Raw genomic sequence first — 25,535 nt, 5'->3', positions numbered from 1 at the left:
GTTTCCTAGAACGGGCCATTCCTGAACAAGAAGCTTACCCAACTTCTAGAAAAAAGCTCAGGTGACAGGGAGACGCCCTCAGGAGGAGATCCCTGCTGTTGTTTTCCCTGTGTCAGGAAAGCTATAAGCACTGGAAACTGTAGCCAAAGAACACACCGCAGAGAACAAGGACTTGGCACACGCTCTCACCCTCCCTGGCCCAATGGTGGCCCCATGTCCTTTCAGCAGTGCCAGACCACGTGGCTGCATGGCGGTCGCCCCACAGGCGCTCTGCAGACAAACCCCTGTGAGCAGAGGGTCACATCTGGCTCCCTCTATTTTTCTAATATAGCAACACGGGCCACATATTCAACCTTATTCTCCTAACCTATTCCTCAGAATCAAGAAAGGAAGTAATATCCTGTTGGAAGACACAACTACTTATCCAGATTTAGAGGATGTCATTCAGTGAACGAAAGTAGAAATGTGTTGCTAGAAGGCAAATGTTCTTTCCAAAATCTCTAACATTTCTCCTGCAGAGGAGCAAGTCAGTGGAAGAGTTTGTTCAGCAAATCACACTCTTTAGATTGAATTTCAAAATGATTACGATCCAAGTTTTGCGCTCTGGTGTGCTGGGTGCTCTGCCTGGGTACTGAAGAGAAAGCCAAATACTCGCTCCTGGAATTTGTTACCTTTTAAGGTGGCAGAACTTTCTCTGGGTATTTTTAAGAGTGGGTAGACTTCCGACAGAGCGAATATAATTCATTCCTGCTGAGAGATAAGCAAATGATTTGAGTGACTTTCTGAGGACTCTGTAAGCCCTGGGTTTCGAATCCTCTCATTGGGATCTGTCTTTTCAACTGGGAGATGAAGAAGGCTAGCTTAATCAGGAGAATTACATTCAGGGCAAAAACAAAATCTGAGTTCTTTTTCATCTTTCAATCTAAACTTGTTTCAGGCTCACAGTGAGGTCTATAAAAAGAAAGCCTAGCTATTTCTGTGCTCTGTAAGCACTCTTTCAGTTGAGAAAATAATGAAATTAAAACAATTGTTAGTTGTTCATTAGTATTGAAAATATGAATGCTTGACATTTCCATGAAAGGGTAAGAAGAACATAAGTCGGTTGATATTTAAATTGTTTAAAATTTCCAAGTGTTCCTGCCAAGGAAAAAAATGCCCAGCAACAACCAGAACACTTGCCTTTTAGGTATAGACAGGCAAATTGTTCACTGAGTTACTTGGGATAGGGAGGGGACCGTGCATAGTGACCTACAGTGAACGAGAACATTCAGGACGCGCATTTGCAGAAATGCTTGGTGTGTATTGTTTTTGGATTTGTAACACATAATACTCTAGCTTGAGCAGACTCCCTCGCAGTCTCAAATATTAGCAGCTCAAGAATTGACAAACTTAGTTTCATAAAAATAATGGTGATTCCAAAAGGAATACCAGGAAAGAACTATAGGCTGTATTTCATTAGCTTTAATATATTTTATATTACATGATACAGAAACAAATTCACTCAATACTTCCTCCCCAGGGAAAAGTAGATATTCCCATCCCCACCTAAAAATAAAGAAACTAAGCCAGTGAGACAAAACCATTCATCTGCATATACAGATGATATTTTTCAGATCAGCACAACAAACTCATTTTATTCAGCGTCTAAATAACAGAAGCCCTAATAACTAGCACCCCTCCACCCCAATATCTTTAGGAACTTCTGAATCACTGGCAACTATGAAGAAGAATATATTGTCCAGATGCTCTAGAGAAAAAAAATTTTACTCTGTAATTTGGTTGATTTTCTCATGTTGTCACACAATAGAAACTCTTTAATAAATGTTAATGGTGAGTATAATGGTGGTCAGTTAATAATTAAATCTGTCACCACAGCTTTGGTTTTGAGATTAATACTCATTGACCTCTTGAATATGCAGGTTAGGAAAGAATATATAACCTTCTTAAGTAAGTTAAATACACATTATAAATAAATAATAAAGTAATTAAATAAATACTCTTGAGAACTTATTTTTGAAACAAAGTAGAAGTCATTATCTTTCTAAAAACATTCTCTGAAAAGATTTTCCAATACTCTTTTCAGCCTCTTCCTTGTTCTTCGCTTTGTCACCTTTTGGGGCTTCTCTGCTTTCTAATAATTCCTCAGATCTGGACAGCAAATAAATTGTGTCCCTCATGCTAAATCTGATGCATTCTGGCAAGTCTCAGCCACGGTCAGTTATCACTGTCTGTCCTGAGTGGGGATGTGGAGACTGGTACGCTCGTGCTGCACGTGTACGGGACTATCCTATGATCCTGGCTGTAGTGACTCTTTATTCTTCCTAGCTGGTTGCCGCCGTCCCCGTGCTGTCATCCAGGGCTTGGTAGTTGTTTTCCTTTCTTAGTCCAATAGTAACAGCAAAGTTGGAACCAAGAAACAAACAGATCCGGCAAGAAAGAAACAGAGGGAGTATTTTAGCAACGCATCTGGAATTCCAGAATGTTAGCTATGACCAAGGGGCATCCAGGTCATCAGGATTAGTGGTAAGGAAATACTCACAGCTGGAACAGACTTTACTTTCTAAACACTTTTTTTTTTAAAATATTTCCTGCTCTCCCTGTGGAAACCAAGAACAGAATGAGCTTAGAACAGGTTTTGCAAGGTGTAGTCTTCATAACTGAAAGAGAAGCGCCTGAGAAACTTAGGTAGATCCAACCCTAAAACTAATGACTCCAATTTCTATCCAAGTCTCTCCACCCAAGGCAACGTGTGTATGTTTTACAAGCTCCGTCTGGGATTCTGAGACATGTCAAAGTTTAAAAACTGTTGGCCCCCAAATTGGTTCTCAGCCTGACTACACATTAGAATCACCAGAATCTTCTCTCAGTGACCACCCGTCTATGCTTCAGCACCTCCTGACGGGAGCGCACAGCCTCCCACAGCAGCCCATCCCAGCTCTGGACAGCCTGACTCTTAGATGTTTATTGCTCGTACTGGTTCAAAATCTACCTCTTGCAATTTCCACTCGTTCATGCTGTTTCTTCTACTGATGGTAGAAGATGCTTCTCGCACATGACAACATCCAGGGCTTCCTGTATTGTCTTTTCACTCACAAGTCCTTAAAACCAAAACACTTTGATGACATGGTTTCAGTTAGGACACTTTTGCTGCAGAAAAGAAATGAATCCGGAGCAGCTTTGACCCTGAAGCACCCCTTAGTCAGGAAAGCTGGAAATGTCAGGCAGATTTAAATTTTAATGTCAATTTAAAATGTTAGCAGTTAACAGATATCAAGAGGCACAAAAGTGGGTTTTTTTATTTCAGTAATACCATGCAAAAAGGAGGATTTAGAAGGAGAAAAAGATAGAATGCATAAGGATATTTTCTACCTTATTACTTTCAAAAGTGAAAAACTGAAAGCTATCTAAGTTCTAAAAAATAATGGAATACTTAAATAATAATGTATTCCAGAGGCGTGCAGCTTGATATTACATCAGAGCTAAGTTTCTAGGTTTGAATGTCAGCTCAGCCTTGTCTGTGTGACTTTGGAAAAGGTGCTTAACTCCTGTTTCTTCATTTGTACAATGAAGAAAATAATACCTACTTGGTAAGTTCTGAAGATTAGAAATGATGCATATAAATTACCTGACATCGGGTCAGTGAAAGATAGATGATATTTAGGATTATTTTATTGTGCGATATCCACCCACTAGGAAACTTTGAAAGTATTAAATTATTAATTTTGAAGTCTGAAGATATTTTTAATTGGGAAGATCTCTTTAATTACATGCTGAGTAAAAATGGATTCAATCATATGTACACATTTTGTATAATATTATTAAAAGATACAAGGAAAATAAAAATGATCAACTGTGGTGTGATGGGATGGGATTATGAATGATATATTTCTCTATAAATAGGAAAATATGCATCCTTTAAAGGAAAAAAATCAGATTTTCTTAATAAAAAACACATGATAGAAATGTAACTAGTTTAAAATGTCCTAAAGAATTAGCCATCCTATATTTGTTTAAAGAGAAGATCATTTTATACTTATTTAAAGGAAATGCTGTGAGTCTTATCTTGTGGGAGAGCTTCATGTCACCATTTTTCCAACTCAGGGACATTAAGGCGGCCTTTACAACTGAACCATGGCAGCACACTACCACCCCCTGGTGGCAGCCTGGGTGAGGTGTAGGATCAATAGGTTGGAAGTAGAGTATCGTCAAGGCATACGTATTCAGAACTCTGAAAGTTCAACTTCAGCTTGTGGCCAAGACAGCTGACCTACATTAAATTCCATATGTGGCACATACTTATTACACTACCCTTAGTTTACATGACTTCAAATAAAAATTCATAAAAATAAAACGTGGTATGCATGCATCTTTAGCTCCAAGTTCCCAGACCTACTGGCTGGTGAGATCTCCTTATTTGATGAAGCCAGTGGAAGGCACTGAGTCATCCAGGCAGGCACTGGTTCATTGCAAATAGGATAAAAAAGAAAAGGCCCAGAGCCTGCCTGGAAGGGGTCAGAGTCTAGGGAGGAGGTCGTGCTAACAAGTAGCTATAATGTGGTGAGACAATGGGTGAGTGTGCAGAGTGTTGTGGGAGGACTGGGGAGGAAGCACCTAACTGGGAGTCACTGAAGCCATCCCAAAGAATGGACGCCAGGTTACCTGGCAAACAAACATGGAAAGCCCATTCTAAGAGAACACAGAAAGCTATTACTGCAGAAATAGCTTACTCTTTTGTACATTGTCAAACTTGTTGGTTTTTGTTTTTGTTTTTTACAGCTTAACAGAAGAAAAAAACCTCATAATAAAGGAATTTGAGAAGATACCTAAGCCAGGAGTAAGTCTTAGATGGTCTACAGTTTGTTAAGCACAACTGGATTCAAACATCCCTTTTGATAAATATTACTGTTTATCACAACAACCACACCATGAGACATCTGGAAGATCCAAGAGTCTTAAGTATGGATAATGCTGAAAGGAATAACTTTTGGAATACACACAGTGATGCCTATTACAGGCTTAGCTATTTGGCATCTAATTTAGGCTGTGTTTAGTTCGACAATATCTGCTTTGCTTTTAGGGGGGGAAAAAGGATTCTGTGGCTGGCACATAAAAACATTATTTTTGCGTAGTTGTTACCCTCAGAGCTTCCTGAACATCTCAAGCTCATTATAAGAAATTTTCATGAAGGAGATGTCTCACTTATCTATTCCTGCGTAACAAAGTGCCCCAAAACTTAGTGGCTTAAAACAAACAACATTTCTTTTTTTTTTCCCCCCCCCACAGTTCTGAGTTCTTCTGGTCTGAGCTGGTTCATTTGGGGCTGGGTGGTCTAGGATGGCTTCATTTGTGTGTCGGCCAGTTGGCAGGCTAGTTGGTCTAAGATCACATGTCACCAGTTAGTCATGTAATGGTGGAAGGGTTTCCAGCCTCAAGAAAGAGACAAACAGCCTCAAATAATGGCAAACCCCAACACACAAGACTTTTCAAGCCTCTGCTTCTGGAATATTTCACTGGTCAAAGCAAGTTACACAGCTAAGTCTAAACTCAAGGGGTAGAGAAACAGCCTCTTCCTCATAATGAGAAGAATGACAAATACCCAGAGGAACAGGAATTTCAGTCCATTTTTCGTGATCTATCATACAAAATAAATAGAAACGTCATTACACTTTGCGCAGCTGCCTTCTTCTGAACAGTTATATTTCAAAAGTGTGCTGTTGGTGTTTTAATTCCAAGGCACAAAAACCTGTCTAGCATAGAGTACAACACTACTTTTTATATGTGTGTTCTTGTGCATATATGCATATATATATATATACACACTATAATATAAGTACACCTAACTATCATTTACCACACAGATCTTATGGGAAAAAGCATTTTGAATTTTAGTTCCAGATCATAGGTTCATCAATTTTACCCTCTCCCAGCAGCAGTGGAGGAGGGAGAGATGTAGAAAGCCCAGAACAAGCTAAATGGATCCATGCACTTAGTCACTAATAATGTGTAGATTGTCTGAGTGTAAGGCTTCTCTCCCATAGGTCAAACAGTCCCCAGATAATCAATCAGTCAAGGGAACAAAGATGTGTTATGAGTCTGGGGTGAAGGGCCTTTGGGTGAGAACATGAATGAGTTAGAGAAGTAATACCAATAAGAAAGTGGGGGATTAAGGAGCACAAAGGGTTGCGTTTTCCAAATATGAACTCCCTAGTCTTTAATTCTCACGTGGGACTCAGGTTAACCACAAGCCCGATAGTCAAAGATTATTTGCATCTGATGTCAAATCACAAAACTACTAGAAAATAGGCTGGAAATTTTCACTAATGTTTTTTGGGTATGAAATAAAAATTAACTCCAAAAGGACACATTTAAAATACAGGATAGAAAGGAGCACTAGTAAAAAAAAAAAAAAATACAAGTATGAATCTCATGTAAAATGTTTAATACATGCCATACAACTGTCATGCCTTGACTGACGATGTCAGAAGTCATTACTGTATTTAACTTTGTAAGAAATCATTTGGGAAGCTCAAAACAAATACAATCAAAATGCTGAGTAATTATTTTTAATGTGATTTTTGGGTAGACGGATACTTGCTCAGGCTCTATGTAGCCTGATAATTTTCACAACTTTTAAAGGAAATGGAGAAGAAGATGAGACTATTGAGAGAAAGCACTGAAGAATTACGTAAGGAAATAATGCAGAAGAAACTGGAAATCAAAAATTTACGGGAAGATTTGGCATCTAAGCAAAAGCAATTACTGAAGGAGCAGAAGGAACTAGAAGAACTGTTGGAATATCAGGTCAACCTAAAGGTGTGCTATTTACGGTTCATAAATACGTAAGCACTGTGCCTGCGTGAACATAAAGATTCATGGTTATCAAGACTAACCGCACAGGTTTGACAAAGAGGGGTAGGTAGCATCACACAAACTGAAATGCTCAATGTTGTGACTGATCCAATCAAAATACACCCAGGCTCCGGGAATTCGCAAAAGACTTGAAAGTGTTTGGTAGTCCCTCCATAATGTGGAGCCCTTGACCCAGGGAGAAGACCTCGCTAGACCTCACCCAGCATTTTCAGCTTTAGAATTGAATGTCACAAACACAATCCCTTCTTTGAAGAGCAACCAGATGTCTTAACCTCTTATGTACATTTGTATCCCTTTATCCTTGTCTGATTTCACTCTACTTCCTTCTCCCCGTGAAAGTGATGAAGACTTTGCTTATGCATTTATGTTTTAGGAGATAGTTAAAAATTCATTTTACTTTGAAATATCTATAACTCTCAAAAATGATTTAAATAACCTAGAGTTATTTTAAAAACAACAACATCTGAGACTCATTGGCTTAAAGGACAATTATGATTGACTTTAACCTCTTTTTCCTTAAGGGTGTTAGAGCAGTCAAACAAGACATACCCAGCTGCTCCCTGGAACATAGGAACTGAGCAGACAGATTTACCAGGAGCCCAACAAAGCTAGAGCTTCAGGGCCCTCACTTGCTTGAGCCTCTTCCAAGGCCCTGAGCCTATTTAGCATTGCAATTTTTTATTCTTTTTCTTAAAGAGAGTCTTAGCCTTACAAAACTTGGATCTGCCCCAGGCCTGAACAAGATCCCAGGGAGAAATGCACTACACTGCCATGATGTGTTCAACCTCCACGCCTGTGTGTTACCCCAAGCACCAAAGTCCAGTGTGATCCTCAGGCAGGAAGGGCTGTTCCAGAACCCCTGCCGTGTACATAAGCTGCTTGAGGCTAAAACTAAGCCTTCTGTGAATCCACAGAGAGAAGTAGAAAGTGGTACTAGACAAAGATAATCTCTGATCTCGGCCTTACCGCTTCCTAGCTGTGTGACTTTGGGAACATTATTTAAATTCTCCTCGCACGAGTCTTAGGCAGGGTTCCCTAGAAGCAGTGCTTCTAGTATTCAGACGAGTATTCGTGGAGGGGGGGCACTATGGAGAATCTGATAGGAGAGGGAGGGAAGTAGCAGAGTTGGGAAGGAGCAGGGCCAAAATGTGTTTTCAGGAGAACTCTAGTCTCAACCTGATCCCATGGGGGACTCTAGACCATGAATTCCACCCAGAGGCAGAGGGGATGAGCTGTTACATCACCACATCCCTTAGGCATTGGTCACGGAGGGCTGCCCTCTTCCCTCTACTCCCGATAAGACAGCTCTTCTCAGCCAGTGGCAATCCTACAGAGAGAACAAGCATGGGCTGTTAGCAGCCAACCTCTGCAACCCCTGAGGGATGGGCGTACAGCCATAAAGGGAACAAACAGCATTTGTTACACTCCGCTACCTCCTCTCTTTAAAAAAAAAAAAAAAAAGACTTTATTTATTTATTTTGAGAGAGAGAGCAGGAGTGAGGGTGAAGCACAGAGGGAGAGGGAGAAGCAGACTCCCTACTGAGCAGGGAGCCCAATGCGGGCCCCGATTCCAGGACCCTGGGATCATGATCTGAGCTGAAGGCAGATGCCCAACCGACTGAGCCACCCAGGGGCCCCAGCTACCTCCTCTTTAAACTGGTAACAACCACAACTATCTTATAAGGTCCCTGTGAGTATTAAATGAAATAATTAAAGCACCCTGCACGGTACAGGACAGCAGGAATTCTGTACATTGTAGTTCTTTTCTATTTAATTTTCTTGTCTTAACTGCTTCTGGTCTAAGACTATGTAATTTAACATGGTTTCATTTCTTTACTAGGATGAAGTGGTCCACCATCAAGCTGTTCCCGTACAAATTGGAAAAGAGATAGAAAAAACAACACGCAAAAAAGTGTATGGTTTAATATTATTTTTAGGCCCTCCCAGCCCGCTCTCCCCCAAGTTATGTGTGTATGCTAAAACAAGAATATTACCCATTGAACACATCAAATTACTATTATAACCTTCAAAATATCTGCATTTGGCCCTGTCTAGGTTATGTGTATCAAGTTCATTTAAAGAAAATAATACAGCATATTACTGTCATTTGTAACACTTAGTTATGTCTTAATCTGGGGACGATATTCTCTTTCCAATTTATAAATTAAATCTGTATAGAGAAATCCAACCGACTTTAACAGAGCTATGCAAGAGATAAGTTATTTGAACTGTGTTGAATTTCATGTTTTAGAAGTGTTGTCATCCAACCAGAAGCCTAAAGCCCAGAGGACAGCAACTCTTTACTTTGCCAACTATTCACATGGGGGAACACCCCCAAACATTCAGAGTAGATGTGGAGGCAGAAATCATGGAGGAAATTCTCAAGGTTTAGAGGAACCCAAAAAGATAAAGATAAATGAAGATACAAAAATTCTGTAGAAACAATATGATTGCTCTGGTGAAGAGGGAAAAAAAGCAGGCAATAGTAACAGTTCTAAAAGCCACATCAGCACCAACGAAGTTGAAAGATTTCGGGAGGCTGGTCAGGATGAGGGTTGATCCCAGGAGATGCTGCAGGGGGAGAAAGTGAGGAGGCAGGACAAATCACTGCCCTCAGTGGCACTCAGTGGAGATACCCCCCAGGCCTGGCCCACCTGTGATCTTCACCCCACTTCTGAATTCATCACTAGCTCTTCTGTTGCCTTTTCAGCAAGTAAAAATAGGTAAAGACAGCATGGGCTCAAACGTGTGTGTGTGTGTGTGTGTGTGCACGTGTACACATATATGTATGTATCTGTACGTGTATGTACGTATCCTCCACAGAGAAATGGAAAAGAAAAAAATCGTCTTGGAATATGAACTCAAAGAGCTAAATGACTTGCTAAAGAAAGTTGAAACCAAAATTAATTCTATAATGGAAGAGAAGGAGGATGTAATAAAGGAAGTTGAAGGCAAACGAGCCTTACTTGAAATGAGAGAACGAGACTATAACCAATTGGTCAAGTTCCTGGAATTAACCAGAGAGAATGAAGCAACTTCACTAACTGAAAGGTTAGTAATATTTCTGTGTATCACCTAAATTTTTCTTCAATTTATGTTTGAGGATTCAACACATAATCTCAAACAGATTTATGTTGATTCAATTAAATATTTTATAGAGTTTTAAATAGGTTTTTACCATTAATTTAAAAACTATTAAATAAAGTATTTCCAAATATTTTTCCCCACCCTTTACTCATCATTTACCTCAATTTCCTATGACCAAATCTTAAGGATATAATGTGTTGTATTTTTGTAAGTTTGTGAAATATACCTCTGAAAAGTATATCATTGGAAGATGCTATAGTTGAAGGATTTTTCCTAAGGATGAATGGTATTTTGGAGGTAATCATGACTTTTTCCTAATGGGAATAACTTTGTGGTGCAGTTCCCTAGGAAGGTATTAATTCCTATTTTTAAATAAAATTTCAGCCTCTGTATCTGTTGAGCTTCTATTCCATTTGTGTTTTTTATAAAAGATTGTGACTCTAAATGACGCCAACTTACAAACAAAGTTGCTTTTGGCATTATATAAAATTTGATTCTCATATGAGGATAGTTTCTGTACAAATATGCTGAGCATGCTGTCTGGAAAAACATGAAGGGCAGTTGATGACAAACTGCTTTCGTCTTCTCTCTTTACCTGGAACAGAGGGATCTTGGATCTCAATTTACGGAACTGTCTCATTGACAAGCAGAACTACCATGATGAACTTTCTCGTAAGCAAAGAGAAAAAGAACGAGATTTTCGAAATTTAAAAAAGATGGAGCTACTCTTGAAAGTGTCCTGGGATGCACTCACTCAAACTCAAGCACTACATCAAAGGCTTCTATTAGAGGTCGGTGCTGAACAGCACTTTTTGATTTTTCAAGATCAGTGCTATCTTTTTGAAGTAAAAATATTTTAAGAAGTTGTTTTTGCTATCAATAAAGGAAAGGAAACCAGAGAATGCTAACTTTAAAATGCATCAAGCCCATCATAGAGGCTCTGTCTTACAATGTTTTTCACTCTCTTTTTGCTAACCCAAGGTTAGAGACATGTCTTGTTTGGATCAGGCATCAGCCTGGCCAGGGGAAGCAGTTAGGCCATCCAGTTCTGAAAGAGCTCAAGGGTTCACTACAGAGTAGGACCAAGTGGACTGCTATCTTTACCAGTTGAAAGAGTCATATCCAGAATGATGTCATTGTAGACTGTTAACAGTCAGGGACTAGATCAAATTATGTAAATATAGATGGTCAGTCAGCCCACACCTCCAATTAGCCAAGGGCCATCAGAACCCAGGCTACCTGGCTAATTCTGTGCACTATCAGGGATGTACTCCTGTCAGAGGATGCTCAAGATAGCTATTACCATATTACTACCTTTTTGGTCCACTCTCTCCCCACTCAGGTGGCACTCCCTGTGCTAATTCACTAAGCACTGCTGAAAGGCAGTAAATCCTTGAGAGGAGTGCATCCTTTGGTGGACAAGAGATCCATCTCTGAGATGAAGCAGCTGGGTGTATAAAAACCATACCCATTCTCTTCAGTACTGTCATGCTCTGTGACCTTATGGCAGTTCATGATCTCAGAAATTTAAACAGAAGTTTCCAACTATGGTAGACACTTCCAATCCTAACCTATGCCTAGTTCTCCTCTCCTTCTGGGCATATGGGAAGTGTCTACTTTCTTGCACTCTTTGCAGTTTAGCAGAGTCACATGACTAGTTCTGGCCAATGGACTGTAGACAGAAGTGACACGTCATCTGATTGCCAGTGTGAGACCTCTAGCTCTTCTCCTCTCCTACTGCAGTTGTAGGAGTACATGATGATATGGAAGTGCTGTAAACTGGAAGCATCCCAAATGCTGAGCCAATAGTGGTCTTGGACAATTGCCTTGACTGGCCACAGGCTTTGGCAGAGCAAGAAATAAGCCTTCATGGTTTGGAGCCATGATAGTTGGGGATTGTTTATTTCTGTAGCAACCTAGCTTCTCCTGACTGAAACGCCAATCCTCAGCAAGGTATGGACAAAACTGGTTAGGGTCTTAGTCCTGCAGTCAGATGGCACTCACAAACTTTTTTTTTAACCTCAGTGGGGCAAAATGTGCTTTTTACACTTTTGCAAAACAAACAGAACAGTTACTTATGTTTCTCATATACTTCCAATATTTTTATTAGTTCCAGTAATCTACCAGTAGGTAGATTAATTCTTTTATCACTGTGAAATCTCTTTAACTTTAGAATGCTTTTTGCCTTAAAAGCTTATTTTGTCTGCTATTAGGACAATATAAGTTATACTAGCTTTTTTTGGTTAGATTTTGCATGGTATTTCCTTTTCCATCCATTTACTTTCATCTTTTTGTGTCCTTACTTGGATGTCTTTTATATGCAGTACATACTTTTTAATATCTGGTCTGAAAATTTCTACCTTTTAGTTCTTGTATTTAGTCCAAAAACATTTAATGTGATTATGGATCTTCTTGGGCTTGTGGGCACCATATTACTATTGCTTTCTCTTTGTCCCATCTCTTTTATGTTCCATTTTCCCTCCTATATTTCCTTCTTTTGGGTGGATCAAACAGATGAATTGTCCTATTTCTATTTTCAGTTGTTCTATTGCCCCCTATTTTAGATATGCTTTAGTTAGTTTTGCATTCTCTTTCCATTCTTTGGCCTAAAGTGCTTAGCCTAAAGATTACAACATTCATCCTTGACTTTAATTAGAGTCCGTATACATTAATAATTGACTGCTCCCTAGACAGCGCTAGAACCTTTAAAGACTTTAACTCTATTTACCTTTGCAACTCTTATGCCTTCAAACATACTTTTTAATCCAACTTTTCAAGTTATTCTTGTTAGGAGCACTGGTTTACTATAAGCTATGTCATCTTAGCCCAGGTCCTAGCACATTACAATGGTTAAATTGGAACTTTGGGCAAACACAGACCCTGTGGCTATCTCCTTATATTTAAGAGTGGGACACCTGACGCTAGTTAGGAGCTGTTTCTGATGATGAGGCTTGCCACTATAAATTGACCTGGCTGGACACAAATACATAAGGAATGGCCTTGACCCAAGGGGTGATTGCAGTGGAATGCTCACAAGTTGTTCAGATTTTAATAAATAGAAGCTATTTATGTTAGGACACTTCAAGCTATTAAATTCACAAAATAGCACCCACTGAACATAAAACTAACAGAAATGAAAACGTATAAAATCTTCTTCCTTCACTGGTTTCGCGAAAAAATCTGTTTTTGCCCCAGTGCGGTTTGTTTTGGTGAGAGACTATCTTCCTCTTTGACCTTATGGCTTATAATTAGCCCGGCCACAGTCCTACGCTGGCTGGCAGTACTTGAAAATAGTCACTCCCAGCATGAGTGAACATTTCAGCCTTGCATGCAGTCCAAGAGGAAAGAGATAAAAGGTAAGAATGAAGGGCTCCGGCTACTCTTCAGACCTCGTTTCCCCCTAGAGACAGTTGTTTGATTCTCCTGTGGCTTTTGACTTGTAGAGACTCCAGAAATTCAAGCCACAAACCTCATGAAAGTTTGAAATATTTTAGGAAAATATCAAAGCCATAAAGAAACTGAGGTCCTTTTGATGTCAAATAATTGGGATGTTTACGGCAACAGAATCATGTCTAATCTTAGCTTTTATGAAAGTTACTGATGTTTGTTCATGCATTGAAAATGTCTGGAAGAACAGACACTAAACTATTAACAGTGACTCCTGAGGAGTAGTATTTGAAGTAAAGGTAGGGAGATGTTTAATTTCTTACTTTACACACTGTTTTTTGTTTGGTTACAATAAACACATTTTTTCCCTAAGTATGAAATGCAACTTTATTAAAAACCCAAAGAACTAAAATAAATAAGCTTACAAAACCTGCCGATATAAGCAATTTGGGGCTCAAGCTATTTATGTTAAATGGTAAATATCTCAAGTCACCCCAGCATCAGAATGTAACTAGAATATAACTAGACTCAATTTGGCCAGAAGTAACAGAAATTCAGTTCCAGTGGCTTAACTAGGGGATTGTTTTATTCATGTAATAAAAAGTTCAGAGGTAGGCCCAGGACCCTCTCAGCTTTTTTTCTGTCATCCTTAATGTGCATATTTTGTTTCAAAGGTCACAAGACCTTTAGACATAACATCAAACAAAAGTGGGGAAGGGAGAGAATAAAAGGCATATGGTAGCTGAGTTGGTTGACTCCGTCTTTTTAACAGGAAAACAGTCACTGTCCCAGGAGTCTTATCCAGCAGACTTCCATTTACATTTCACTGGCCTATCCTGGCGCATCTGGTCTCTCCCAGCTACAAAAGAGTCTGAGGAATCCTGGATACATTGCAGCCATGAACAAAACTGGGATTTTACTAGTAAAGTCAAAGTAGAGGGTAGATATTGGCTAGGCAACCAGCAGGCTCCGCTATCTTGTTACTTCTTCCACAAACCAAGCATCCTTAGTTCCTGTCTGAAACTTGAGGATTGGGTTTATGGAGAATTAATAAAGGTATCAGAGAAGTAGCTAGCCAGAATTCAGAAATAAATAATTAATTGCAGTATTGTTTGTAATTCAAAACACTGGACCTAAAAGTCTGAGAACTGAAACCAAGAAAATTTGTTAGGAGCCTTTCATTGGCAAAGTAGCTAGTGAGTATTCCCTCATCATATCTTCCGTAAAAACCCTGTAAGCTTCCCTGGTCCCAGTTAGCATTCCTATACGGATTTGCCTACACTTAGGAGCGAAGCATTTGGAGTAACCCACTCCTGGGCACCTGTGGCAGAGAAGTAGATAGGACCTAGGATGCTTGCTAGACTTCCTCTGGAAGAATTAACTCTACTTTCCAGAAGGAGAAAAATCAAACTCTTTCTTGCCGACTTCTTACCTCTTCCATAAAATCTTCCCTGATTATTCAAGTCCCTTCTCTGACCGGCTCTAGCATTTATCTGCTTATCAGAATCACAAATTCTGTACATTGTTATATGGATTGCACAAGACCATGTCCCATCTTTCTAATCCAGCGTGTACTTCTCAACAGCCAGCTCCCTCCATGGTAGGATGGAAGCCAGACATCTTGGGCATCTGAGGGTACAGAAGGCACTACGAAAGATGTACAGGCTCTTGGATATTGGGACATCCAAAGACATACCTTAGCTACTTTAAAAGAGCAACACAAATCTCAGAAAGAGTCTGTTAGGTGACCTTTAACTAACCAGTAACCAGTATGATCACTAACCAGTATGATCTTTCCTTCTTGAGACAAACTTTAGCCAATATTCCACTGTGGTGCTGTCACTAGGAAATAAACCATATCAGGTTGGAGTCATGTGCTTTTGGTATAAAGATCCAACTCTAAACTTGCTCTAAGCCTAGTGTGCTGATAGCACCCCAAGATAATCCTCTGTATTTGGATGGCATTTCCCCAGAAGCTGCCATGTGTCTTCCTCCTCTCTGCTCTCTTCTCCATCATAAAGAATCTGACAAATTTGTTCCTAGTAAGGCAGCAAAGACTGATAGAATGAAACGTTACTTTCTCCTGAAGTACTTTAGCAGGGGACAAAAGCACAAGCCAATACAATAGAAATGTAATGGTGGAATTTCAGGTATCAAAAAGTTAAGAGGCTTTTCTTTTGGGTAAGAACTTTCCAGCTACTCACAAACTACTACATAAGAGTAGCCAAGTATTCTTAGTTATTAATAGTTTCTACTTTTTTAATCTATAGGATCTCATAAATGAATTCACATTTTATGAGCATAATAAATATCACTTCAACATGCATGTTTCCAAAGTGCTGAGTCATGAGTTAGAGAAGCAGTAAAATACAGTGTTAGGATCATGGACTCTGAGTCTAACCACCTGAGTTTGCACCTGTATCACTGAGACAAGTTGCTTAAATGTCTTTGTTCCTCCTCATCTGTACAATTGGAGGTAATAATATTACCGATCTCATTAGGGTTATTCTGAGGATTAAATATGACCATACATATAAGCACTTAGAACCTTTCCTGACACATTGTCAATGCTCTGTGATTGTTAGAAGCTATTATTAGTAAGATTTATTTTATTTCCAAATGAAGGAGAAATAGAATATTTGCAATTGGTGAATTATAGATTTTTGACAGGTTTTTGTATTTTAGTTTACCATGATTTTATAAAGAACATTCAGCATAAAATGCAGTTCCTATAAGATTGAGAATCATAATCTACCCACCATTTGCAAAAGGTACACAATGGGGTTGACTACATGACATTGAAGATTTTGTTCTTGTGCAAATGCCAGTTTTAAATTTTTATTTCCAGATTGAAGCTATCCCTAAAGATGATTCTATATTATCTGAGAGAAGGAGAGAACTCCACAAGGAAGTTGAAGTGGCTAAGAGGAATCTGGCCCAACAGGTCAATGTGAACTCTCATTTAAGTTCTATCTAAGAATGACTACTACAAAGTTGTGTTTTTAACTGTGTTCCACAAAACCTCAATAGGAGAGTTATCAAATAGAGTACGAGCTTACTTAATGTGGGTCTGTTTTTTCACCTTAGAGTCCACTCAAACCCCACATTAAATTTGGAAAAAAAGGATGTGTTTGAACCAGCAAAAATTAAACAAATTCATTAGACTTTTAACTAAAAGGGCGAATGATTATATAATCATATTAAAAAATAAACAATACATGCTTTATTTCACCAATGTCTAATTTTAAATTTTCAAATTTTGTTTATTCAAGCCACTGTCAAAAACATGTTTTTATGTCTCTTTTTTTCTTAAAGTTACTTGAAAATACAGTCTAATTAAGAAAAACTTGTATCCCATTAAACACGTAATCATATTTGCACGTTCTTTTATAAGATAAAATACTTGGACCTAAGGCAGTCAAGTTACTTTGTTTTACGTCCTAGTAAAATAAATTCTACATAGGAAATAAAAATTGCTAAGATACTGGCCCTAGTGTGTTTCTTCAAATAAGTCCTAATATGTTGTGTTTTTCAAAAAGAAAATCTTATCAGAAGCTGAGTCCAAGTTAGTGGAACAACAACTTGCAGAAGAAAACAAGCTTTTAAAGGAGCAAGAAAACATGCGAGAGCTTGTCTTCAACCTTGTCCGTATGACTCAAATCAAAATTGATGAGAAGGAGCAAAAATCCAAGGATTTCCTGAAAGCTCAGGTAACTGCATTTTTGTAATCATCCATTAATTACCGTAAGAGTTCAGGAGATCCTCAATTTTACACAGCGTCTGTTAGAAAGCTGTAATTGTATCCTTTCAGCTTGACTATACAGCTTCCCCAAACAAGACTCAATCATATACCGAAAAAAATGGCTTCTGGGTTAAATTAGCAATAGTCAGCAATCTAGAGGAAAAACAAACCAGGTCAATGACAATGAGCAGAGGATTCGAGCACATGACAACTTCAGTAAGAATAAGGTAGGTAACTCCTGGGGACAGGGCTGACAGCTGCACAGGCCACAGATCTCTCAGATTCCCCACCAACTCACATGCCACTATGGTTTGTCCAAGAACAAGTCAAGAGCAGTAGCGTTAGACTGCTCTCCTTTCCAAGTTCATCAAGCCAGCATTATTTAAACCAATGCTAGGATGTCCTTCGTTACTGCTCCATCCATGATTTTACTGGGCTCCCAACAAAGTACCAGAGTTGACCCGGTGCAATGTCCCAAACCAAAAGAACAATGAAACCAATGGCAAAAACAACTCTGCTGTCATGCTAGCTAAAACTCTAACATTAAAATCATTTTATTCCATGAAAGGATTATGTTCAGAGGTTTCCTGTTAAAAATGAATATGATATGACATATTACTAAAAGAGAATACCGAGATTTACCATGTGACCCAGATGTTGGCTGTTTCTTTTTTTTAAGATTTTATTTATTTGAGAGAGAGAGAAAGGGAGAGGGTGAGAGACAAGCAGACTCAACACTGAACACAGAGCCCAACGTGGGGCTCTATCCCACAACCCTGAGATCATGACCTGAACCAAAGTCAAGAGTCGGACTATCAACCAGCTGAGCCACCCAGGTGCCCCAGATGTTGGCTGTTTCTGAGGGCAAACCTTGTTCTGAGCAAGCATTTACAAGGGGTAGCATTTCTTCTCAGAAAAGCACCTTAAAATCATGGCTTCAGAATCTCACAAAATACCACAAAGGGTTCCATTTGTAACATCTGTCAAAACTAACTACAAATCCTCTTCCCTCAGCTACCCTCCACAACCTCCTCACTTACCCAGCCCATCTGTGCCATCCACACTCACTCTTAGGCTCTCCCAAAAGTTCCCCAAACTTTTCCTCAAAGCCAACCTGTACAGGCTCTTTTCTTTCTCTTTTCTCTCATTCCTTCTTGTCCTTAAGTAATTCAGTTCAGCTGGCCAGTCAATTTTCAGAGCTCTCCCTTACAGTCCTCCCCCCCGCCCCACCAACTGCACAACTCAGCCGGCTAAGATAGGACAGGAATGAGATAGGGTGCAGCTGGGATTATTCATTTGTTGATAGTGATGGGCTTTTTTTTTTTTTATTTCACACATAACTTTCATTTTCAGCAAAAATATACCAACAGTGTTAAGGAGATCAAAGCAAAGGATCTGGAAATCAGAATACACAAGAAGAAAAAACGTGAAATTCATCGGAGGTAAGAGAATTACATGATGATTTATCTAATTACAGGTACGGGGAAAATGAGTTTTGTTTCACAAGTTTCAAAAACACTTGTGTTTTCACAGACTCAAAGAGTTTGCTAAACTATATGACACTATCCGAAATGAAAGAAACAAATTTGTTAACTTATTTCACAAAGCTCACCAGAAAGTAAATGAAATAAAAGAAAGACATAAAATGTCATTAAATGAACTGGAAATTTTAAGAAATAGTGCGGTTACTCAAGAAAGGTAAGTGTAATAATAACCACTGTCTTTTCAAAAGTTTCTCTTCTGATTCATTGAACTCTAAAATACCCTGGGAATGGTAAAGTAGAAAATAATAGTCTTATTTTTTAAGATTATTTATTTATTTATGAGAGAGAGAGGGGAAAAGGAGCATGCACAAGTTGGGAGTAGGAGCAGAGGGAGAAGCAGACTCCCTGCTCAGCAGGGAGCCCAATGCGGGACTCAATCCCAGGACCCTGAGATCATGACCTGAGCTGAAGGCAGACCCTTAACCGACGGAGCCAGCCAGGCACCCCAGAAAATAATAGTCTTACAAAGCTATAGAAGAGTCCTTGCTCAAAGATGCTTTACAAATGACAATTTAGGGACATGGGTGCACTCATGCTCGTTCGCTCTCTCTCTCTCTCTGACAAATAAAATCTTTAAACAAAAGATGACAATCTAAACATCTGAATGTGAATCTGTATACTTCCACTGATTGATACTTATATTTTTAAGTGAACAAAAAACTGTGTTTATATATTATGTATTTTGATTTACTGAGTTAGAAAGAAAAGCACAAATTTGATAATTTGCATTTAAAATTTGAAGACAATCAAATGTTTATTAATCAGCATCCCCTGGTTATAGATTTGAAGCATCTAATGGGCTCATGGGAGACAGTACAGCACAGTGGTTAAGAGAGGTAGCTTTCTAGACTCTAATCCCAGCCCTGTAGTACTAGCTGCATGACCTTGGACAAGCTACCTTACTTTCCTGGGCTCACTTTTCTTACCTATAAAAATAGTCCTTATTTGGGGCACCTGGGTGGCTCACTCAGTTAAGTGTCCGACTTTGGCACAGGTCATGATCTCAGGGTCCTGGGATTGGGCCCTGCGTGGGACTCCATGCTCTGTGCTCAGCAGGGAGTCTGCTTGTCCCCCTCTCTCTGCCCCTCCCCCTGCTCGTGGTCTCTCTCTCTCAAATAAATAAAATCTTAAAAAAAATAGTTCTTATTTTATAGGACTTTTTATCATGAAATGAATTAACCCATGTAAACATACTCAGAAGCATCTGGTAAATTATTGTTTATTAAATTTATTATTTATGATGTGATAAGATCTATTAGACTCTTTCACTTACATTTAGTCCCTGATCTACTGAGTTTCTACAACCTGAACTTTTCCTGCTGGCCATTATTGCCCAGTTTCCTTTTATAAAGCTATACAAAACGGGCTCTTGTGTGTGAGGTAGCAGAGGGATAGGGATAGGGGGAGAGGATTAGTATGAGTAGGAAAATCTAATTTCCTAATCAGATTCTCATCCTACATGAAAGTAAAATATCACTAATAAAGGCCCTGCATTCATTCAGCATTTATTGTGATGCTGTATTAAGTCAGGCACCACTTTAGGTGCAATGGACATTATCAGATATAACCATCTCTGCCCTCAACAGAGGACAGCCTCATGGGGACAACAGAGCAGTAAATGAATTACTAGAGTCTCTTGATTGGACAAAGTGGGGCAGCAAAGGCTTGGGGCACAAAAGGATAGATGTTCTAATCCAGAGGCATGGGGAATCTGAGGCCTGGGAAGATTACAGAAACTCCTGAAGAGTATTATATGATGAGTATCAGTATTACTGCAGTAGTCCCCCTTATCTGCAAGGGATACATTCCAGGACCACCAGTGGAAGCCTGAAACCGCAGATAGTACTGAACCCTATATATTCTACGTTTTTTTTCCTATACATACATACCTATGATAAAGCTTAATTTATAAATTAGGCACAGTAAGAGATTAACAATACTAATAAAATAGAACAATTATAGCAATACACAGTTGACCTTGGAACAACACAGTGGTTATGGGAGCCAATCCCTGCACAACACTTAACTATTAATAACCTACTGTTGACCAGACGCCTTACCAATCACATGAACAGTTGATTAACAAATATTTTGCATATTATATATATTGTAAACTATATTCTTATAATACGGTAAGCTAGAGAAAAGAAAATGTTAAGAAAATAATAAAAAAGAGAAAATACATTTACAGTACGGTGCTGTACTTATAAAAAAAAAATCACATGTAAGTGGACCGACCCAGTTCAAAACTGTGTTGTTCGAGGGTCCACCACACTGTAGTGAAAGTTATGTAAATGGAGGCTTTCTTCCTGTCCCTCAGTATATCTTATTGTACTGTACTCACCCTTCTTCTTGTGATGATGTGAGGTGACAGAACGCCTACGCCCCGAGGTTGAAGTGAGGTGAAACAGGCGGGCAGGTTTGTGACTTGTGACTTAGGGTTAGGCTGCTATTCACCTTCCCGGGAGTGGGAAGGAGGAGCATTCGCTTCCGGTGGACGGATGCCCCGGGGGCACATGAGGCTTCAGAAAGCGAAACTGTGGCTGAGGCAGGGGGACTACTGTACTACTATTGTCATTGCAAGGGACATGCTGAAGTGAGAGCTACTTGGGTAGTTTCAGAAGTCTTCGTTATTTCTGAAGTAACTAAAGAAAATTATAATCTTACCCATTTCCCCATTGTTTTTAAAGAAAGTTACAAAATTCCATGCTGAAACATGCCAACAATGTTACTATTCGAGAAAGCATGCAAAATGACGTGTGCAAAATTGTAGCAAAACTTCAGGAAATGAAGGAGAAGAAGGAAGCCCAGTTAAATAACATTGACAGACTTGCCAATATGATCACAACGATTGAAGAGGAGATAGTGCAGCTTCGCAAGAGATACGAGAAAGCTGTTAAGCTTCGAAACGAAAGGTGAAAACCAGGAACCTAACGTGAGAAACAAAACACCAGAGACCTGATTTAGAAATGTTGCCCCTTCTTCTCTCGAGTCTTGACAGTGGGTCGTGAGGGGCATTTGACATTCAGGTTTCATTAGCCTTTTGCTGGGGCATGGGGCCGGTCGGGGTGGGGGTGGGGAGATGAGCTGTGTGTTTTGCCTGAAAATAAGAAACTGTTCTTTTAAGAGAGACAGGCAAAAGTAGGGTTTCAGTTGCTTGCTTAAATATCAAAGTTCTTTCCCAGGCTACCATTCAGGTTGCCTCTGATATCATCAAGTTGTATCAGTATAATTGACGTAAATAAATCTTTGGATCTTGTATCTACTTTTGCAACAGATTTGGTCTTAGGATGATATTTATTAAGCCATTCTCCCAGCTCATTTTCTCAGCAAGTAGGGCCTCTCAGAAGAGCATTATTTCTTCCAGGCTACAATTATGTCATTAATCAATTACTACTGTAGCAGTTTTCCCAAGCTGCTTGTGCTAGAGAAATCTGCTATGTGAAATTGTAGGGTCCTGTAGTAATTACGCCTGGTATCAGATCTTTTTCTTCATTGTGGCTTTGATTGTGGGCTGCTTCATCTAAAGCTATGTGCTAAGCTTTGGACCCTGAAAGCACAAAAAGGGGGTAAAGCGTTGCTTGTAGCTTCTGTTTCAATAGAAATGAGAGGATCATAAGAGCCAATAAACAGCAAATGAGATGAAATGTAAAGATTAAGCAAATGCAACTATGTGTGCACATGTTTTAAGGGAGGAGAGAGCGAAAGAGATAAAAAGCAATTAAAGATGAACTCTGGGATAATAGAAATACAGAGTGTGGGAAGAACTTTCAGGGTGCAAAGAACAGTTTTTCAAACTACTGGCAGGTGTTTTCTCTGGGAAAAAAGAGGAAAAAAAAGTCCTCTTATTTGGCTCCCGGCACAAAACAAATTATTTAGGCAGTGTGTTCCCAGGCCCTGGTCAGACCTGTAGGGCTGGAATTGGAAAATTCTTACTTTGTTTCTTTCTCATATTCTCCTCACATGGAGGGGTCTTCCCCCTGGCATGATTATAAAGGACAGAACTTTGTCTGTTTATGGGGAAATTTGCATCAAAAATATTCAACTCTAAAAAGAACCTAATGGGCCTGGCAAGTTACATAGAATCACTGCTGAGACACATTCCCTGGCCCCCTGCCTGGGGACTTCTGGCCAGACCTCGGTTGGCAAGTCTGGCACAAAAAGAGGGTCTGCAGAAAATCAGATTATGGGATCACTTTGCTCATGCCTGGGGAATGACATTTTTTCCCACCCTAGGAAAACCTTTGGGACTTGCAGAGATAACTGTGACCAGACAACTGCATGATCAGCTCAGAGTCGAGACGCTAACCAGCCCTCCCTCTTCTATCCCCAGGAAAACGGAAAGTGTGCAGTTTAACTAGAAAGCTGACAGTAAATATCTATTATATTCTGGAATTATGTAATGTTGATGTGTATTTTGTGTCCAGATCCAGAGGGAATCACCATGACTAGCAAAAATAAGTGGTCTCAACACCCTCTTAGCCTCTGCCTCTCCTTTTGGCCATAGTGGCATTCAGCTGATAGACCGGGAAGAGGAAGTGTACACCTCTTATGAAAAAATAAGTATCCAAGAGAAGATGAAACTAAATGGAGAAATTGAAATACATGTTCTGGAAGAAAAGATCCGGTTCCTGAAACTGAAGATTGCTGAGAAACAAAGACAGATTCACGTGACCCAGAAATTACTGCCAGCCAAGAGGGCCCTGGATGCTGACTTAGCAGTGCTCCAAATTCAGGTGGGGAAAACGTTCATCAGACACTTACTGGGGCCATTTGCTTTCCCCCCTCCCCTCCTTTATTGGTTGGAAAATCATTTTCTTACATGTAAATTAAGCCATGTCCCTCCTGGTTCCTGTACAAACCCATGAGTCAGATGTCTTCTTTAAAAATGCCACTGCTCCAGGGCACCTGGGTGGCTCAGTCAGTTGAGCGTTGGACTTTTGATTTCGGCTCAGGTCATGATTTCAAGATCATGAGCTCGAGCTCCACGTGGGGCTCCCTGCTCAGTGGGGAGTGTACTTAAGATTCTCTCCCTCTGCCCCTCCCCACCCTCTCTCTCTCAAATAGATAAAAAACTATTAAAAAAAAAAAATCACTGCACCAGGGTGGAATTTATGCCTCAGGCATCCAGGCTACAGATTTTTTTTCCCCCACAAAGCATTTTCTGCCTTCCTTGGAATTCAGACCCTCCCAAATCTCAACTCTAGCTTCCTCATAGCTCAAAATTTAAGGAATCCAGGCTTTCACTGCCGCCAGCATAACTACGTTTTTGATGCTTGCTTGAAAGATCTTGGAGATCATCTTGCTCTCTCATTTTTAGAACTCCTGCCTTCTGAAGCTGAGATTGTTGTTTGTTAACTGATAATCACATATAATTAGACTTCTTATTAATCCCTGTAGTTTCCCCATCATTTGATAGCCTGGTCTCTAACATGGTGTTTTGTTTTGTTTTTTTTAAAGATTTTATTTATTTATTCGGCAGAGATAGAGACAGCCAGCGAGAGAGGGAACACAAGCAGGGGGAGAGGGAGAGGAAGAAGCAGGCTCATAGCAGAAGAGCCTGATGTGGGGCTCGATCCCAGATCACCGGGATCACTCCCTGAGCCGAAGGCAGACGCCCAACCGCTGTGCCACCCAGGCGCCCCTCTAACATGGTGTTTTTAAAAGTGGAATAAAACCAAACAATTTAAACATGAAGGGATAAATAAATACATACATATGTACATAAATAATGAATATAAAGCTATTTTCTTCACATGCAATAATTGTATTATTTTCCTTAGTGAAAATAGAAGAAAAAAATTAAAAAATTTGTGGCTTACACTTTTTTTCCATTGACTCAATGTAGCAGGAACAAATTTTAACCTATCATATGTTTTCTAAAATGTTGGGTTTGTTTTCAGGTTTTTTCTGATGATAAAATTAAAACATGTTCAGTTAATGAAGTTTTGAAAAAAACACAAAAATTTAAAAAAAAATTCTATTCCCAAGATATCATCACTATTAAAATGATCAAAAATCTGGAAGGGATCCTTCCAGTTTTTTTCAAGGTGTGTAAGTAAATGGTTTTCATGAGCTTATGCTGTGGACAGTCTTGGGTCCTGTTTTTGTTTTTGTTTTTATTTAATCATGTCATGGGACTCACATGACTTTGCGGAACCGGGTGATGGGTCCACCTTCACATTTTATGCCATTTGAAGGCGTGAATGCTATATCAATGATGGGATCTTTCATTGTGCACAAATGTGCCAAGGTTCTGATTCTAGTGTTTGTTTTTTTAGCATTAAGTTCTCCTATTTGCTTCTTCCATAAGTGTAGCCCGATGTAGATGGATTTGCTAGAATCCCAGTACGCGTCCCTCAGGCCTCCAAGATAACGTCCCCAGGATTCCGGTGGCTCTGACTCCCACTACTAGTGAGTGGTTCATTTGGGGATCCCCTCATCAGCTGGCACACACACCACCTGGTTCACTTCTATGCCATGTCAGTGCAGAATTCAGGACTTGCTCCTACTTCAGCCTACCGACACAAAACCATTCCTGCAAGACCTTTGTCTGTGAACTGATTGAAGGTTTGGGGCAACAGCGTGATGGTTGTACATTACAGAAATGTGAAGAACTTCAAATTCAGTATCAGACATCCATGCCCTGCAAAGATCTGCGGGGTCTCCCCATCACTGGTACCATCCCCAGGCGTGTTAGCCCATGCAGCACCCTAGCCTAGCTCCATTTCACCGGCCTGTCTTTCCACCTCTGAACCTCTTCTCTCCACAGCCTCACCTCCCCAGATTGGCCCACAGGCACTCCACACTTGTCTCAATTTTACAGAATACTTCATCTCCTTCCAGCTCCTTCTCAAAACACAGCCTCAGGGCCATCTTTGCCCATACTAATCTATCAAGATGCC

The 25,535-nt window shown here is 39.7% G+C and overlaps 1 protein-coding gene across 1 annotated transcript in view; it reads left to right on the top strand.

The window, feature by feature from the left end:
• CCDC146 (coiled-coil domain containing 146) overlaps window positions 1–25,535 on the top strand; it is a 109,678-nt gene that overhangs the window by 74,216 nt on the left and 9,927 nt on the right. Inside the window, exons 5-15 of the mRNA XM_008686160.2 lie at window positions 4,777–4,834; window positions 6,637–6,813; window positions 8,711–8,784; window positions 9,694–9,921; window positions 10,562–10,748; window positions 16,193–16,288; window positions 16,884–17,054; window positions 18,440–18,528; window positions 18,620–18,784; window positions 21,321–21,545; window positions 23,138–23,366. Of these exons, the coding sequence (XP_008684382.1) occupies window positions 4,777–4,834; window positions 6,637–6,813; window positions 8,711–8,784; window positions 9,694–9,921; window positions 10,562–10,748; window positions 16,193–16,288; window positions 16,884–17,054; window positions 18,440–18,528; window positions 18,620–18,784; window positions 21,321–21,545; window positions 23,138–23,366 (1,699 nt within the window). The remainder of the gene's footprint in view (window positions 1–4,776; window positions 4,835–6,636; window positions 6,814–8,710; window positions 8,785–9,693; window positions 9,922–10,561; window positions 10,749–16,192; window positions 16,289–16,883; window positions 17,055–18,439; window positions 18,529–18,619; window positions 18,785–21,320; window positions 21,546–23,137; window positions 23,367–25,535) is intronic.

The sequence above is a fragment of the Ursus maritimus genome, unplaced genomic scaffold, assembly GCF_017311325.1.
Source record: "Ursus maritimus isolate PB19 unplaced genomic scaffold, ASM1731132v1 scaffold_3, whole genome shotgun sequence".
Taxonomy (NCBI): Eukaryota; Metazoa; Chordata; class Mammalia; order Carnivora; family Ursidae; genus Ursus; species Ursus maritimus.
Note: the sequence above shows the minus strand (reverse complement) of the source record. Positions and strands in the feature narration are given on the sequence as shown.